Source organism: Salmo salar, chromosome 25 (assembly GCF_965601325.2).
Source record: "Salmo salar chromosome 25, fSalSal1, whole genome shotgun sequence".
NCBI lineage: Eukaryota > Metazoa > Chordata > Actinopteri > Salmoniformes > Salmonidae > Salmo > Salmo salar.
The window spans coordinates 12,553,080-12,572,065 of NC_138315.1; the positions used below are offsets into that span (position 1 = coordinate 12,553,080).

Below are 18,986 nucleotides of genomic sequence, written 5' to 3' on the forward strand. Positions count from 1 at the left end.
AACACAGTAATAATGTGTGTGTGTGTGTGAGAGAGGTAACACAGTAATAATGTGTGTGTGTGTGAGAGAGGTAACAGTAATAATGTGTGTGTGTGTGTGAGAAAGGTAACAGTAATAATGTGTGTGTGTGTGAGAGAGGTAACAGTAATAATGTGTGTGTGTGTGAGAGAGGTAACAGTAATAATGTGTGTGTGTGTGAGAGAGGTAACAGTAATAATGTGTGTGTGTGTGAGGTAACACAGTAATAATGTGTGTGTGAGAAAGGTAACACAGTAATAATGTGTGTGTGAGAAAGGTAACACAGTAATAATGTGTGTGTGAGAGAGGTAACACAGTAATAATGTGTGTGTGAGAAAGGTAACACAGTAATAATGTGTGTGTGAGAGAGGTAACACAGTAATAATGTGTGTGTGAGAAAGGTAACACAGTAATAATGTGTGTGTGAGAGAGGTAACACAGTAATAATGTGTGTGTGAGAAAGGTAACACAGTAATAATGTGTGTGTGTGTGAGAGAGGTAACACAGTAATAATGTGTGTGCGTGTGAGAGAGGTAACACAGTAATAATGTGTGTGTGTGTGAGAGAGGTAACAGTAATAATGTGTGTGTGTGTGTGAGAGAGGTAACAGTAATAATGTGTGTGTGTGTGAGAGAGGTAACAGTAATAATGTGTGTGTGTGTGTGAGGTAACAGTAATAATGTGTGTGTGTGTGTGAGAGAGGTAACAGTAATAATGTGTGTGTGTGTGAGAGAGGTAACAGTAATAATGTGTGTGTGAGAAAGGTAACACAGTAATAATGTGTGTGTGAGAAAGGTAACAGTAATAATGTGTGTGTGAGAGAGGTAACACAGTAATAATGTGTGTGTGAGAGAGGTAACACAGTAATAATGTGTGTGTGAGAAAGGTAACAGTAATAATGTGTGTGTGAGAAAGGTAACAGTAATAATGTGTGTGTGTGAGAGAGGTAACAGTAATAATGTGTGTGTGTGTGAGAGAGGTAACAGTAATAATGTGTGTGTGTGTGTGAGAGAAGGTAACAGTAATAATGTGTGTGTGTGAGAGAGGTAACAGTAATAATGTGTGTGTGTGTGAGAGAGGTAACAGTAATAATGTGTGTGTGTGTGAGAGAGGTAACAGTAATAATGTGTGTGTGTGTGAGAGAGGTAACAGTAATAATGTGTGTGTGTGTGAGAGAGGTAACAGTAATAATGTGTGTGTGTGTGAGAGAGGTAACAGTAATAATGTGTGTGTGTGTGAGAGAGGTAACAGTAATAATGTGTGTGTGAGAAAGGTAACAGTAATAATGTGTGTGTGAGAAAGGTAACAGTAATAATGTGTGTGTGAGAAAGGTAACACAGTAATAATGTGTGTGTGAGAAAGGTAACACAGTAATAATGTGTGTGTGAGAGAGGTAACACAGTAATAATGTGTGTGTGAGAGAGGTAACACAGTAATAATGTGTGTGTGAGAAAGGTAACAGTAATAATGTGTGTGTGAGAGAGGTAACAGTAATAATGTGTGTGTGAGAAAGGTAACACAGTAATAATGTGTGTGTGTGTGAGAGAGGTAACACAGTAATAATGTGTGTGTGTGTGAGAGAGGTAACACAGTAATAATGTGTGTGTGAGAAAGGTAACACAGTAATAATGTGTGTGTGAGAGAGGTAACAGTAATAATGTGTGTGTGAGAAAGGTAACACAGTAATAATGTGTGTGTGAGAAAGGTAACACAGTAATAATGTGTGTGTGTGTGAGAGAGGTAACACAGTAATAATGTGTGTGTGTGTGAGAGAGGTAACACAGTAATAATGTGTGTGTGTGTGAGAGAGGTAACGGGGGGGGGGCAGTAATAAGGGTGTGGGGGTCGTGTGTGTGTGAGAGAGGTAACAGTAAGGGGTGGAGAGGTCGTGTGTGTGTGGGGGTCGAGGGGGAGAGGTACACAGTAATAATGTGTGTGTGTGTGAGAGAGGTAACAGTAATAAGTGTGTGTGTGAGGAGAGAGGTAACAGTAATAAGGTGTGTGTGTGGGGGCAGAAAGGGGTGGGAGGAACAGTAATAATGTGTGTGTGAGAAAGGTAACACGGGGGGGAGGTACAGTAATTGTGTGTGTGAGAAAGGTAACAGTAATAATGTGTGTGTGGGGGTCGAGGGGGAGAGGTAACAGTAATAATGTGTGTGTGAGAAAGGTAACACAGTAATAATGTGTGTGTGAGAAAGGTAACAGTAATAATGTGTGTGTGAGAAAGGTAACAGTAATAATGTGTGTGTGAGAGAGGTAACAGTAATAATGTGTGTGTGAGAAAGGTAACAGTAATAATGTGTGTGTGTGAGGCAGAGGTGGGATCAAGTCACTATTATTCGAGTCACAAGCAAGTCACAAGATCTGAGTCTCAAGTTGAGTCAAGTCCAAGTCCTGCATTCCAAGAGCAAGTCAAGCCTCAAGTAAAAAAAATACATGCAATGACTTGTTCTTTGTCTTTGTCTTTATTGAGGCTACCAGACAGCCCGTTTCATTATTTTGTCTACAATATATTTTGGTTATGTAATAATTCATTTTAACATCAAATTCCAAATGCAAGCTTCAAAACTGAATGATCAATTTCAAGAAATATTGACTTACCAAAAGACCAGTAAGCCTATGCTAGTAATTGTTGCTTGATGCCCTAAGGCTGGTGAGTTTGCAAAGTAAACAGTTAATATTCTTGATCACCGAACAAATTTTTGGAGCTGCATATTTAATTTATGGCAATCCTCTCTCCATACAATTTGACGTTTGCGCTGTACAGCAAATCAGAAATCTGCTTCGTTAGCGACCCCCAAAAAGGAGTGGCTCAAAGCTTGCAAACACGAGCGCACAATGGCTCTGCAAATGCAGCCAGTCATTTACAGCCTTAAAACGGCAATGCATTTTCAGAACATAAGATACAGAAGTAAACAGTGTTTTTATACCTACATGTTAGCAGCCAATATCAAGTCACTTCTCTGGAGTCCAGAGCAAGCAGAACCAGACTGCCTACCTGCAAGCAGCAGAGGTTGCAGGATCGGATTGAGAGCGATATCACTTTGGATGGCCGCTTAATGTTCTTCGCCAACTGTGTAGCCCTCTTCTTCCTCACAGATACAGTCATTAAATTCGCCAGAATGTTACATTTTCATCCCATAATATTAAAAGGCAGTGCGATGATACAACCACCTTTAGTCATATAGCAAGTAGCCAACCAAACTCAGCCTATCTGAAATATTTAAAAAATGATCAATGAAATGGCAAGGATGCGTCTGTAGCAGATTGCTAAACGGTATTTTTTTAAATGATGCAAGTGCTTTCTGGTCACTAATCTGGATGTGTGAGCCCGCCTTTGAGTGCCAATGCTGATGATTAATTACTGGTCAACAGTCAAGATGTGCAACTTTTTTGTACTGATGCACAGATTTAAATGTTTTTGAGACAATAATTTGGTGCAATAACATAGGTCTATACTAGAAAACAGATGAAATAGGCAAAGGTACACAGTACCAGTCAAAAGTTTGGACACACCTACTCATTCAAAGGTTTTCTTTATTTTTACTATTTTCTACATTGTAGAAAAATAGTGAAGACAATCATGAGGTAACCAAAAGTGTTAAATCAAAATATATTTTGTATTTGAGATTCTTCAAAATGATGACAGCTTTGCACACTCTTGGCATTCTCTCAACCAGCTTCCTGGAATGCTTTTCCAACAGTGTTGAAGGAGTTCCAACATATGCTGAGCACTTGTTGGATGCTTTTCCTTCACTCTGCGGTCCAACTCATCCCAAACCATCTCAATTAGATTTGAGTGGGTGATTGTGGAGGCCAGGTCATCTGATGTAGCACTCCATCACTCTCCTTCTTGGTCAAATAGCCCTTACACAGCCTGGAGGTGTGTTGGGTCATTGTCCTGTTGAAAAACAATTGATAGTCCCACTAAGCGCAAACCAGATGGGATGGCGTATCGCTGGAGAATGCTGTAATAGCCATGCTGGTTAAGTATGCCTTGAATTCTAAATAAAATCAGTGACAGTGTCACCAGCAAAGCACCCCCACACCTCCTCCTCCATGCTTCACAGTGGGAACCACACATGCAGGGATCATCAGTTCACCTACTCTGCATCACAAAGACACAAATCTCAAATTTCGACTCAGACCAAAAGGACAGATTTCCACCGGTCTAATGTCTATTGCTTGTGTTTCTTGGCCCAAGCAAGTCTACTTCTTATTGGTGACCTTTAATAGTAGTTTCATTGCAGCAATTCGACCATGAAGGCCTGGTTCACGCAGCCTCCTCTGAACATTTGATGTTGAGATGTGTCTGTTACTTGAACTCTGTGAAGCATTTATTTGGGCTGCAATTTCTGAAGCTTGTCACTCTAATGAACTTATCATCTGCAGCAGAGGTAACTCTGGGTCTTCCTTTCCTGTGGTGGTCCTCATGAGAGCCAGTTTCATCATAGCGCTTGATGGTGTTTGCGACTGCACTTAAAGAAACGTTCAAAGTTCTTGAAATGTTCCAGATTGAATGACCTTCATGTCTTAAAGTAATGATGGACTGTTATTTCTCTTTGCTTATTTGAGCTGTTCTTGGCATAATATGGACTTGATCTTTTACCAAATAGGGCTTTCTGTATACCTATCCTACCTTACACAACTGATTGGCTCAAACGCATTAAGAAGGAAAGCAATTCCACAAATTAACTTTTAATAAGGCACACCTGTAAATTGAAATGCATTCCAGGTGACCATCTCATGAAGCTGGTTGAGAGAATGCCAAGAGTGTGCAAAGCTGTCATCAAGGCAAAGGGCGGCTACTTTGAAGAATCTCAAATATAAAATATATTTTGATTTGTTGAACACTTTTTTGGTTACTACATGATTCCATGTGTGTTATTTCATAGTTGTGATGTTTTCACTATTATTCTACAATGTAGAAAATATAAAAAATAAAGAAAAACCCTGGAATGAGTACATGTGTCCAAACTTTTGACTGGAATGGTATATATTTATCAAATTCAAATGGTAGGCTATATGTAGCCTATTGAAATATTTTTCCATTCAGTTTAACACTTGCGACGCCCCCCCCCAAAACCTCTCCCTACTTAGAGAACCACTGCGCTAGCTCACCCGAACCGGTGTTGATTGACAGTTTGCTGGTCCAATCAAAGGGCAGAGTGTGCGTTTCACGAACCAATTGTTGCACTTTTATTAGTATTTTTTTTGCAAGTGCAAGCTCTCTGGCTACTCTCACTGGCTGCTTGGAGAGTAATCCCTGGAGACTCTGTGCCATAAATGAGTGACAAAACGTTACAAACCTGTCCAGATAATTTCAAGTCAAAGTCAAGTCCCGAGTCTTGAGGCTCCAAGTCCGTCTCAAGTTGTCAAATTTGTGACTTGGGTCAAACTCGAGTCCACACCTCTGGTGCAAGGTAACAGTAAGACTGTGTGTGTGAAAGGTAACAGATTAACACATACTTCTTCCCAGGTGGCCTCTGGTTCCAGGGCTGGGGTAGCCTGCTTCAACATGCTCTTGAAGGTGGCCTCTTTCCTCTTCATCTTCCTGGCCTCCTCCTTCTCCCGCTCCCTCTCCCGAGCCTCTGCCTTCTCCAGCAACTACATCAGTACAGGAGGAGAGAGGGAGGTCACTCAGTAGTTATTAGAAGCACAACGAGGTCACTGATCGTCAGTGAAGCGTTGTGCATCCCAAATGGCACCCATTCCCTATTTAGTCCACTACTTCTGACCAGGGCTCATAGAGTGTACAAAACATTAAGAACACCTGCTCTTTCCATGACAGACTGACCAGGTGAATCCAAGTGAAAGCTATGAACCCTTATTGATGTCACTTGTTAAAGCCACTTCAAATCAGTGTAGATGAAGGGGAGGAGACAAGGCTTAAAAATCCTTCTTTAACCTGAGACAATTGAGACATGGATTGTGAATGTGTGCCATTCAGAGGGTGAATGGGCAAGACATACGTTTGAACAGGGTATGGTAGTAGGTGCCAGGCGCACTGGATTGTGTCAAGAACTGCAACGCTGCTGTGTTTCTCAACCTCAAAAGTTTCCCGTGTGTATCAAGAATGGTCCACCAACCAAAGGACATCCAGCCAACTTGACACAACTGTGGGAGTCAACATGGGCCAGCGTCCCCGTGGAACGCTTTCGACACCTTGTACAGTCCATGCCCTGACGAATTGGGGCTGTTCTGAGGGTAACAGGGGGTGCAACTCAATATTAGGAAGGTGTTCCTAATGTTTTGAACACTCAGTGTACAGAAATGGTGGTGTAGGTATAAATCAAAGAGCTCTTACGCTGTTGAAGGCTAGCTTGATGTTGCCTGCGTCCAGCGTTGTGGCTCTCTTGTCTGAGCTGATCACAGTGCCAAAGTCTTCAAAGCTAGTGTTTACCTCGACCAAGAAGTTTTTGTCCTGTGTGGAGGAAAGAGGAGAAAGTGTTAATAAAATGAAAACTACCATTGAGGCGATCGTGCAGATTGTACAATATCTACGCTGTAAAGTAGATTTAACTGCATCCCAAAAGGAACCCTACACTCTATTTCATACACTACTTTGGATCAGGCACCACAGGGCTCTGGTAAAAGGTAATGCACTATATAGGCAAAAAGTAGTGCGCTAAATAGGCAATAGGACGCCATTTGAGACCACAACGTGGGAGAAAACACAGAAGGTAACATCCTCCCACCTTCAGGATATCCTTAATGATCCGCTTCTCGTCGTGGTAGCGAGCCTTCAGGTCTTCCACGTAGAACTTGAACAGATCGAGGGGAGTGGAGCCTGCAGAATAGACACCATAAACTAACATGCACGCGTTATTCAAGATGTGCTCGGACAACACATGGTTACCGCATCACCAAAAGCTAGAGAACAAAGTCAACGACCACAAACCAGAGCAGCAGAAGTATAATACGACATTATCACCGCAGTACAAGTGGATAAGAGAACAACAATATTGATAACGTGCATGTGTGTGTGTGTGTCTATCAGTGTGTGTGTGTGTGCACGCGTCTGTGCATGTAAGTATGCGTATACCTGTGTGAGCCAGGGTTTCCGTTAGGAAAATGTGGCGCCGGACATTTTCATTTACTGGCCATTTGAGAAATTTACCGGAGCCATATGCATTGGGTGCGTAACCTGATTAGAGCGTCCACCCACGGTGCTCAGAATGACAGAAATCACATTTCGAGTATGGTAATTCATATTAACTGAACATGTAATTCATATTAACTGAACATGTAAGTCGAGGATGAACGATGCGCGGTCCTTTTTACCCAATTCCGATGCGCACTTTGAAGAGTTACTTTTCCGTAGCCAAGAAGACGAGTAACAAACAGCAAAATCACTAGCCTATGTCAATGTACTATCCCCCATCGTAGAAAGGTTGACCTATTCCACTGGTCAGCTTGTTGAGAAAGAAATAGACTATTCCAAAATACTCTAGGACAGTTGTGGGATGATAGACCCCAAATTCATTCAACCAGTACGCCACAATTTTGTAATTTTTTTAATCTGTCTGACGCAACCGATCAGAACATTTATCTCAACTATTATTTCTTCACATCACAAGCGCACAGGGCATAATACAGCGAGCCATTTCATGTGACAGAGATGAAAATATCCATTAGAAACATAGAAATAGGGGAGATCTAAAGATGCAAACAACTATCACGAGTTGCTAATATGACTAGGATTGTGGCTACCGGACAATGAAAGAAAGTTGATATAAAATAATTGCCTCCACGGATATGGTCTGATTTTGGCTAGGCTACTTTGAAGCAAGATAAGACGACATGCCTTATATGTATTAAAACGTTCAGGTTTCAAACAATGCCTCCAGCATTGTTTGACGCGCTGATGAAACCTGCCTTCCGCTGCCTATGTTTGCTGTTTGAGATGCTGTGGCAGCAGCTCTCGCGCTGTCTGACAGATTTTACACTCGAAAGGCTCTGTATCTGTACGCGTGTGATAAAGATACATAACCAATATACTGTACGCGTGTGATAAATAAGATACATAACCAATATACTGTACGCGTGTGATAAATAAGATACATAACCAATATACTGTACGCGTGTGATAAATAAGATGCATAACCAATATACTGTACGCGTGTGATAAATAAGATACATAACCAATATACTGTACACACACACACACACCAATTTAATTCTGCAAAATGATGCAAATGAACCTATAGACCGATAAGCATGAGAGTATGCGCATGCAGCAGGTGTCCTCATACCTGGCTGGCCCAGCATGTTGGCGAAGCGGATGTCTGAGCTGACGGTGGGGTACATCTCCATCCAGGCAGACATGGAGTGGAGCTGACCGTTGTCATGGAGCTCGTCCAGGAATTTCTAAGGGGGGGGCGGGGGGAGAAACATAAGGCTCAGCAAAGCAACTGAAATGACCGGGCTACGTCCCAATGGCACCATATTCCCTATATAGTGCACTATATAAAAGGAAATAGGGCGCCATTTGGAACGCAGTTCGGATAAATGACATCCCTGGGAGATCAGCCCATGCAAAATTCACTTATATTTTCCTGTACTTTTTCAGTACAGTATTACAGTCAAAACGCCTGACAAACTATTTGACTTTTTCTTCAGTCTGTGTTAGTCATAGAAATCCTATAATTCCCGTTGATCCGTTTTAAGAATGATCCAAGACGGTCCAAATGATCCGTACAGTTAACTCGAAATGACACAACGACAAGGTTCCAGTTTAACAAAGTTTACTATACCGTATGAACACACTACAAGGTAGCCATTCCACTCTAGGCTAGGTCCATCAACCCCAAGACTCCCTGCGCAGGCGCACTCTTGACTGAGTGATAGCCCCGTAATAACAGAAATATAGGGATACTTAAAACATGAACTTAACAATCTCCCCCTTTTCTTTAAAGACAAATAAAACATCAACATAATTAAATGTCCAAGTATTATTCAAGTTCCCCATTACAAATGGGTTGTGTGACAGTTTTTATTTGTATTACTCAAGCTGCCACTTTCCATTACTGAGAGCCTGTAGGAGGAGAGCCTGTAGGAGGAGAGCCTGTAGGAGGAGAGCCTGTAGGAGGAGAGCCTGTAGGAGGAGAGCCTGTAGGAGGAGAGCCTGTAGGAGGAGAGCCTGTAGGAGGAGAGCCTGTAGGAGGAAAGCCTGTAGGAGGAGAGCCTGTAGGAGCACAAGACCGGATGCTCCTTTTTCAGTCAGACAGTCAGCAAGCTGTTGCTTTGTGGTCGACCTGGTAAACAGCTTTGAGGTGTGGAATCACAGTTGTAGCAAAGGTCTGTGAGCCACCCCAGATGAAGTCATCAACATGACAGGCAAGTACTCCAGTCACATTGTAGTCTTGATCAAGCCAATAGAAAACTGCAGGATCCACTTGTGACAGTTTTCCACCTGTATTCAGCATTGTTGCCTTGACTTTGTTGTACCAGTAGAGTGATGCATCTGCCAGTCCATACACACACTTTTTTAGTTTCCACAGTGTTCCTTCGCTCTTAGCTTCAGGCGGAGGTCGGATGTGAATGTCCCTTGACAGCTCTCTTCCCTGCAAAAATGCAGATTTGATGTCTATGGAATTAAGTTTCCATTTTTTCTGGCAGATCACTGACATCAGCAATCTGAGTGACTCTGAGGCACATGTCGGTGAGTCTTTTGGGAGTTGTTTAGCAGCCAGCTCCTCAAAACCTCTAGCCACTAGACGTGCTTTAGGCACTATTCCAGTTAAGGATTCTTTAAGGGTACACACCCACCTTGAGACACATTTTTGGCCAATGTCTTTGACTTCCTCAAACACTCCATTTTTCCTCCAATTACTGAGCTCATCTAGCTTAGCTGAGTCAAATGACACGTCCTTTGTTTCAAGTACATCATCATTTTGGATGTCATTCTGTTTTTCTCGATTTTCCATTGGTTCAATTCTGAGATTATCTACAAGTGACAGGTCAGCTGACCCTGTTGTACCAGGAAGTGTAACTGGTTCAGAGTACTGCAAGTTGTACCAGTACTGGTGTTTTCCTTTGGCTTTTCCTGCTCGTCCAATGACGGTTGCTGTATGTGGAATACCACTTTCTCTGTCCATGTATTTAACAGTTTATCCAGTTTTCAGATTGGAACAACCATGTTTTCTTAACACGTGGCTGTTGTTGAAAGTTTTCCTTATTTGAACGGTCAACAGTATTACCTGTGTCATGGTTGAAGGTCTCTGCTCCATTTCCTGTGTCAGTTTCAGTGTCCATATCATTGGATGCAACATCTGGTAGGTTATTGTCTGTTATTGTGTCCTTTTCATTAGGAGACTGATTCTCAGCAACAGCCCCTCCATCTTGTTGATCATTTACTTTCCCGCTATCTTGAGTGATGCACCCTGACAATGGTGCCTCCGTGCCTCACAAATATCACCACACCATCTTGGCCAATGACTACTCGAGGTCCTTTCCACTCTTGACAGTCGACTCGTTTGTAGTACACTTTGTTTCCAGTTTCGTACTTCTCATCGGTGGGTCGAAGCTGTTTCCGCAGAGCCCTGCGAATTCTTTCTGAGCACTCTGCTTCAGTGAACGCTTTTCTCGCTGCATGTAGTGCTGAAAGGTGCTGTCCCACCCATGTACTCACACTGGCCCCTTCTAGTGCTGGTGGCTTGTCAAACAGTACAGAGGGAAGATTAGGGTTCTGCCCGAACACTAGTCGGTATGGGCTGTAGCCATGAACATTGTGCATTTCATTTTTTGCCATCAAAGCCCAATCTAGGGCTGTTTCCAGTCACATCCATTGTCTTGCTTCACTTTCAGCACAATCTCTGTGAGTGTTTGATTATGTTTCTCCAGAAGTCCATTGCTCCATGGACTGTATGCAGCAGTTGTCTTTACTTCCATGTTGAAGTTCTCAGCCATTTCTCTTATTTCATTATTATTGAATTCTCCTCCATTGTCACTGTACAATTTCTGGGGCGGGCCATGCACACATATCCAGGAATGAATGAAGTGCTTGACGAGGTCACTGGGTTTCTTTGTATTCACAAGGCTTCCAGCACTGAAGAGTGTGAAGTGGTCAATAACGTGAAGGTACCACACACTTGGTCCTAACTCATGTTGATCTACAGCCACTGTTTCATTGTACTTGGAAGCCAGTGGCAAACCAACAGCTGGTCTGGGCTTAGGTTTGCTGTATTTCTGGCATGTCTCACAACTGTTAACTATCTGCCGTAAAATGTAAATACTCTCATTATCATTATCCCAGAACTGCTGAATAATTTCTGAAGTCTGTCAACTGTAGCATGTCCAAACTGTTTGTGAAGCTTTAACAATACTTTGTGTTTTTCCTCTGTGTTCATGTTCTCTGTGCCTGTCGGAATCTCCATGTGCTCTGTGTCCGTCAGAATCTCATTTTTGCATGGACTCTGTGTGATGTCTTTGTCTAAAATGTTTACACAATAGTGGCCTGAGGTAGTAAGTTCAAGGGTCACTGGTTGTTTAAACATCACTGCCTTGTCATTTTTTATGTCTAGTACAGCCCCTGCCTTCTTGAGGGAAGCTTTGCTTAATAGTAAGGGGATTTCTGTAGGGACCATCTCTGTTTCAATGTGACACTTAGTCTGACCAATGTTTGCTGGTATCTTAACTCGCTTGGTAGATTGGACGATTCTCCCATCTCCAAATGTGAAAGCTCTGTTGCTTGGTGTGTCAATCATATTTTGTACTTCATTCATATTTAGTTCACTGACATAGCTATCAAGTCATTTTGCACCACACACTGTCCGTGTACATGCAGTAACAATCACAGCAGATCCTAAGGATTCAACTATAAAGATCTCAGTATCAGATTCATTTGAAAACAGTGTAATGTTACACTGCTCTATCTCTGTGTTTACATTTTCCCCTGTTAGTTTAACTAGGTTCATTTTTATGAGGACAGTCTTTAACCCAATGGTAAGTGCTTTGACAAATAGCACATTTTGATCTCCTTCCATATTTGCCCAGTGGATTTGTGCCGGCAAATGGCGCCCTCCTCTGGTTGTCTTGATGACGTGACTTGTTGGCGCCTTTTCTCTGCTGCTCAGTGTAATATGCTGCGTCACTCACTTGCATCCCATCTGCTATTGGCGCGACAGACTTTCTTTTCACCAAAAAGTATTTTTAGTACCGACTTCATTGATGCAAAAGTCAGCACAGTACAAGCAGTCAAAGCCAACTGTTTCTCCCGACCATCCAGACAGGCAGTATCTAGCAACTTGAAAGCTAACACTGCATCCGGGAGAACCATGTGGTACTTTCACATCCTATTGTACCTCTGTTCCAAATCAATGATGTAGTCCGTCATTGCAACCGAAATGTCTCTAGTAAAACTGTCAAAGTTTGAATATGCCTCGTAGGCACGGTCTTTCTCTTCTTTAAGACAGAATCCAGTGCTCTGATCAAAGTTCCCATACCGTAATCCTTGTTCAATCCTCAATGGATATTTCCAGTGCTGTATCTCTCGCTCTTCCCTCGAGTGATAATACCACCGCAAGTGCTTGCTTTTTCTCGTCCAGATTAGTAACCCGTGTCCAGATTCCAAGTAAATTTTTCCAACTTTCATACGACCTCTTCTCGTCGAACCGAGGTGGCACATTGTAGTTATTAGCCATCCTCTGCTACCAATGCTAACTTAAAATGACACAATGACTAGGTTCCAGTTTAACAAAGTTTACTATACCGTATGAACACAATACAAGGTAGCCATTCCACTCTAGGCTAGGTCCATCAACCCCAAGACTTCCTGCGCAGGCGAACTCTTGACTGAGTGATAGCCCCGTAATAACAGAAATATAGGGATACTTAAAACATGAACTTAACACGTACCATGTTGCTAGGCTACCAATATCCATTCTAATGTTCTATATATAATTCTATGGTGTTAGCATTGTTTGTATCATAATCCTCTACCGTGTACACGGTTCCCAAAATGCTCCATGGTGAGGTAGAGGAGGAGACCCGTCTTTCTCACCTGGAAGGACTCTCGGTTCTTGCGCTGTCTCCTCCTTTCCCTCAGCAGTGTCTTCTGCTTCTCGTCCTCCTCCTCCTTCTCCAGCGCTCGGATGTGCTCCTCGAAACAGATCAGAGCGTCCTCTTTGTCCATGTCTGAAGCAAGCAAGGAGAGGAAAGGAGAGAAAGAGAGAGAGGGGAGAACGTCAACAGGGCACCCACGCAGCAAACAGAGTCAGTCTTTTACACACACACTGCTGCGCCACACAGGCACACGCTGCAAACCACAGCACCTGACTGGACAGGGCAGTCATTCACCAACTTCAGTTACTCGGCCTGTTCAGTCGTTCACCTATTCAAACTCACAGACGGACCCTTTTGTTTTTATGACGCACAAGTAACAGCTCTGCTGCTTTAGTTAAATGAATGCAGAGCTCTGAGAAAGGTTGTGTCCCAAATCTGTCCCATATAGGGCTCTGGTCAAAAGTAGTGCACTGTCGGGAATAGGGTGCCATTTGAGATGCAGATAGTATGAATGAGTGTGCAGCGTACTCTGGAGCTCCTCGTCCTCTGCGAAGGTGGGGTTGTCCAGCAGGTACTGCTGGGCCTCGGACCAGGTGGTGCGGTACGTCACGTTGGCCATGTTGTCCAGGATGTTCTTCAGAGCCTCCCAGTTCCTCTTCCTCAGCTGCTTGGCTTGCTCCTGTACCCCACACACGACAAAGATGGAACAGACTAGAGTGAAGAGGAGGTCCTCAACACATTCTGACAGATAATGTCCTTAGTAATCAGCGTGGGGCTCAATTCCATTTCGATTCAGGAAGTACACAGACATTTTTTCTTCCTGAATTGAAATGGAATTGATCCCAACCCTGATAGTAATACTAGGGATCAAATACATTATTTTCCCTCACACTATATTTCTTTTGTAAATAGAAATGTTTAATTTTAAATAGGATAAAATGTTGGGAAGTGAAAGTGAATGTAGATGGAAGAGAATAAAGTGGTAGTTGTGACTCCACACTCCAAAAAACAAGCCCAGCAGGCTCTAGTTATTCATGTAGTTCTGTCCTTGAGCTGTTGTCTATTCATGTTCTGTATTATGTCATGTTTCATGTGGACCCCAGGAAGAGTAGCTGATGCTTTTGCAACAGCTAAATGGGGATGCTACTAAAATGCCAAATACCCCAAAAAAGGCAGCCTAACGGCAATAAAACTGACCTTCTCCTTCTTGGCTAGGTAGAACAGGACGTCTTCATAGATCTCCAGTCTGTCCCTCTCTGGGACGGTGCTCCACACATCGAGCTCCGCAAACATCTGCTCTGCTTTCCTGGTTCACACACAGAGACAACCAGTTTTTTTATTATTATTATTATTTTTCATTTACCTTTATTTAACTCGGCAAGTCAGTTAAGAACAAATTCTTATTTACAATGACGGCCTACCAAAAGGCCTCCTGCAGGGACGGGGACGGGATAAAAAAATAAACACAGGACAAAACACGAGAGACAACACTACATAAAGAGAGACCTAAGACAACATAGCAAGGCAGCAACACAACATGGTAGCAACACCACATGGCAGCTGCACAACATGGAACAAACATTATTGGGCACAGACAACAGCACAAAGGGCAAGAAGGTAGAGACAACAATACATCACACAAAGCAGGCACAACTGTCAGTGAGTGTGTCCATGATTGAGTCTTTGAATGAAGAGATTGAGATAAAACTGTCCAGTTTGAGTGTTTGTTGCAGCTCGTTCCAGTCGCTAGCTGCAGCGAAATGAAAAGACGAGCGACGCAGAGATGTGTGTGTGCTTTCGGGACCTTTAACAGAATGTGACAGGCAGAATGGGTGTTGTATGTGGAGGATGAGGGCTGCAGTAGATATCTCAGTTAGGGGGGAGTGAGGCCTAAGAGGGTTTTATAAATAAGCATCAACCAGTGAGTCTTGTGATGGGTATACAGAGATGACCAGTTTACAGAGGAGTATAGAGTGCAGTCATGTGTCCTATAAGGAGCATTGGTGGCAAATCTGATGGACGAGTGGTAAAGAACATTAGCCCGCTTGAGAGCACCCTTTCCTGCCGATCTATAAATGATGTCTCTGTAATCTAGCATGGGTAGGATGGTCATCTGAATCAGGGTTAGTTTGGCAGCTGGGGTGAAAAAGGAGCGATTACGATAGAGGAAACCAAGTTTAAATTTAACTTTAGCCTGCAGCTTTGATATGTGCTGAGAGAAGGACAGTGCACCATCTAGCCAAACTCCCAAATACTTGTATGAGGTGACTACCTCAAGCTCTAAACCCTCAGAGGTAGTAATAACACCTGTGGGAAGAGGGGCATTCTTCTTACCAAACCACATGACCTTTGTTTTGGAGGTGTTCAGAACAAGGTTAGGGGTAGAGAAAGCTTGTTGGACACTAAGAAAGCTTTGTTGTAGAGCATTTAACACACAATCCGGGGAGGGGCCAGCTGAGCATACGACTATCATCTGCATATAAATGGATGATGCTGCCTGAGCTATGTTGTTGATGTAAATTGAGACGAGAAGAGCGTGGGGCCTAGGTTCAAGCCTTGGGGTACTCCCTTGGTGACAGGCAGTGACTGAGACAGCAGATTTTCTGACTTTATACACTGCACTCTTTGAGGTAGTTAGCAAACCAGGTCAAAGACCCCTCAGAGACACCACTACTCCTTAGCCGGCCCACAAGAATGGAATGGTCTACCATATCAAAAGCTTTGACCAAGTCAATAAAAATAGCAGCACAACATTGATTAGAATCAAGGGCAATGGTGACATCATTGAGGACCTTTAAGGTTGCAGTGACACATCCATAACCTGAGCGGAAACCAGATTGCATACCAGAGATAATACTATAGACATCAAGAAATCCAGTCAGTTGATTATTGACAAGTTTTTCCAACACTTTTGATAAACAAGGCAAAATAGAAATAGGCCTATAACAATTAGGATCAGCTTGATCTCCCCCTTTAAATAAAGGACGAACCGTGGCTGCCTTCCAAGCAATGGGAACCTCCCCAAAAAGCAAAGACAGGTTAAAAAGGTCAGAGATAGGCTTGGCGATGATAGGGGCAGCAACCTTAAGGAAGAAAGGGTCTAAACCATCTGGCCCGGGATGTTTTTTGGGGGTCAAGTTTCAGGAGCTCCTTTAACACCTCGGACTCAGTGACTGCCTGCAGGGAGAAACTTTGTAGCGGGGCAGGGGAAAAAGAGGGAGAAGCATCGGGGATAGTCACATTAGAAGGGGTGGGAGATGACAAAATGTTGGACGGGCAAGGAGGCATGCCTGAGTCAAATAGGAATCCTGACTTAATGAAGTGTTGATTAAAGAGCTCAGCCATGTGCTTCTTGTCAGTAACAACCACATCATCAACATTAAGGGACATGGGCAGCTGTGAGGAGGAGGGTTTATTCTCCAGGTCTTTAACCGTTTTCCAGAACTTCTTGGGGTTAGACCCACAGAGAGACAACTGATCCTTAAAGTAACTAAACTAAAGTTTTTTAGCAAGCGTCTATGACAAATCAGGACAGGTCGTTTCACTGAGCAGCCATTACAAACACAGGCTGTAAAACAGTGATCACTAAGGTCAATACAGAAAACACCAGACTGATACCTATCAGGATTATTTGTGAGGATAACATCAAGAAGAGTAGCCTTTTCTGGGTGTTTTGAGTCATACGTCGTGGGATTGGTAATCTGAGAAAGATTTAGGGAGTCTCATTACTTTAGGACTTGGTCAGGTGGTTTAAGCATGTCCCAGTTTAGGTCACCTAGGAAGACAAATTTAGACTTAGTGTAAGGGGCCAGGTGAGAGCTTAGGGCAGGTAGGGTACAGCCCGGTGCTGATGGAGGACGATAGCACCCAGCAACAGTCAACAAAGAGCTATTTGAAAGTTGAATACTTAAAACCAGCAAATCACATTGTTTGGGGATAGACTTGGTGGAGACAACCGAGCACTGAAGGTGGTCCTTGGTAAAGATTGCCACGCCCCCACCTTTGGAAGATCGGACTTGCCAAAAAAGGTAATGACCAGAAAGGTTAACATCTGTATTCAAAACGCTCTTCCTTAACCACGTCTCAGTAATGACCAACACATCTGGATTGGAGCTTTGAACCCACACTTTCAATTGATCCATTTTCGGTAATAAGCTTCTAGTGTTAACGGGCAGAAAACCCAGGCTTTTTACAAGAGCAGAAATCAGTGAAGCAGATATCAGAACACAAGTCAGAATTGGGGCCAGCAACTATAGATGGGCCAGCGTGTACATGCACATTTCCAGATATCATCAACAGTAATACAATCACGGCACGGCATAGTACAAGGAGAGCTCTGCAGTGCTGATTTATGACATCTGAATGTGCATCAGATGGCAACAAGATCATATTGTACAGCAATTTCATCAGGTAACATGAATATAAAGCCAGCGAGAGATGTGTGGGAACAAACATAGTCTGTCCCACGGTTGGGTAAAGAAAGTTCGTAGTCAACAAAGCATGCAGGAGTCATGAGGCAAATAGCGAAATGCACAAGATTCTTTTTTTTTTTATATATATATAATGACTTGGGGCTAACCATAGTAAGTTCAGAGTCACTCGCCCCAACAGTGCTGGAGGCGAGCGAAAGCTTTGGAGAGAGGAAGGGGCAACCAGGGCAGACGGTGAACAGATTGCCAGGTGGAATCCAAGCAGCAGTGCAGCAGGAAAAGGGAGTAGGTGTCACATCCACTTGGGAGAAGCTTTTATTTCTGGAGGCAGATTTCTTGTAGAAAATGCCAGTCTCTGAACAGCAGGAGGGGGCTTCTAGGCCTCTGGGTTTGGGTGGGGTAGACTGCCGTTTGTTGGGCTCAAAGGCTTCGACACCTCTTGCTTCACACGTCAGTATCTTCACAAGTTGTATCTCTTTGTCCTAGAAAAGTTTGATAGCTTTCAGTCCATATAAAGTCAAATATATCCTTGTAATGTATTTTTCTTGGCTTTTGAAAGTATAAAATAGCTTCAGACTAAACATTGCTCACTCGGCTCCAGGTTGGATGGTGTTTTCAGGTTTCTGTTTGTTTCCCAGAGCATTTGCTGTGTAGTTGGGAATAATAATCCTTGGGTGTAGGAATCATTCCAGATAATTCCAGGTAATTCCGTTGTTATGTTGTTTAGGGTAGCATTCTGTATATGTCCCTGCTAACTCCAAATCTATTTTTTTTTTTTTAAAACATGCTGAAAAATGTGGGAGCTCATCTGCTCATGACCTCCCTCTCTCTCGATAAAAAGAAAAATGTCATGCATGACAAATAGGGTTGCGAAATTCCGCTAACTTTCCTAAAATTCCCAGGTTTTCAGATATCCCGTTTGCAAGATTCCCAAAATCAGTAAGGAATAAGTTGGAAATCCAGACTCCAAATGCAATGACACTTTGCTCCCCACGGGGGCAGCATTACACAAGCTAAAACCATCACTATTGCTGCTCGCCCAGCTCAAAGCACTGCTGCTATTGTTTGAGATGATTACAATTGTCCAAAAAAAGGTCCATTTGAATTTCAACTTTTACAAGACATAACATTTGCCTACAATTCTTCATGAGAAGAAACGTGTATTCAAAATACGTCACGACGCGGTGAAACCATATCAAGTTCATTATCTCCATGCTACCAGTGAGGCCAGTAGAGTAGTAGTACTTCTAGAATGAGTGGGTCCTAAAAACATGAAAAGGAATGACGACACAGTCAGACGACCCTGATGTCACCCCCCCAGCTGTTCGTCTTAGGCCAGCCCAGCGCGTACACACAACATCGAGTCGCCGCGACAACACCAGCCCGTGGCCTCCAAACTGGCCGGTTGTCAAGGTCGATCACTTCGCCTGGAGCCATGTCAGTGACTTTCACACCCAGAAAGACAGACAGGAGAGGGGTAGGGGGGAGAGCGAGCGAGTAGGGGGAGAGAGAGAGAGCCTGCGTGGTAATGTG

At 43.1% G+C, this 18,986-nt stretch overlaps 1 protein-coding gene across 3 annotated transcripts in view; it reads right to left on the reverse strand.

Moving 5' to 3' along the window:
• Nucleotides 1–18,986, reverse strand: part of LOC106586165 (pre-mRNA-processing factor 40 homolog A) — a 41,698-nt gene that overhangs the window by 6,837 nt on the left and 15,875 nt on the right. For 2 of the 3 annotated variants that reach the window (XM_014173092.3, XM_014173090.3), the window contains 7 exons: nt 14,221–14,329; nt 13,552–13,702; nt 13,022–13,155; nt 8,274–8,388; nt 6,717–6,829; nt 6,326–6,442; nt 5,488–5,625 (listed from right to left, as the gene is read on the reverse strand). In XM_014173092.3, the coding sequence (XP_014028567.1) occupies nt 5,488–5,625; nt 6,326–6,442; nt 6,717–6,829; nt 8,274–8,388; nt 13,022–13,155; nt 13,552–13,702; nt 14,221–14,329 (877 nt within the window). The remainder of the gene's footprint in view (nt 1–5,487; nt 5,626–6,325; nt 6,443–6,716; nt 6,830–8,273; nt 8,389–13,021; nt 13,156–13,551; nt 13,703–14,220; nt 14,330–18,986) is intronic. The other variant, XM_014173091.3, reaches the window with a different exon arrangement.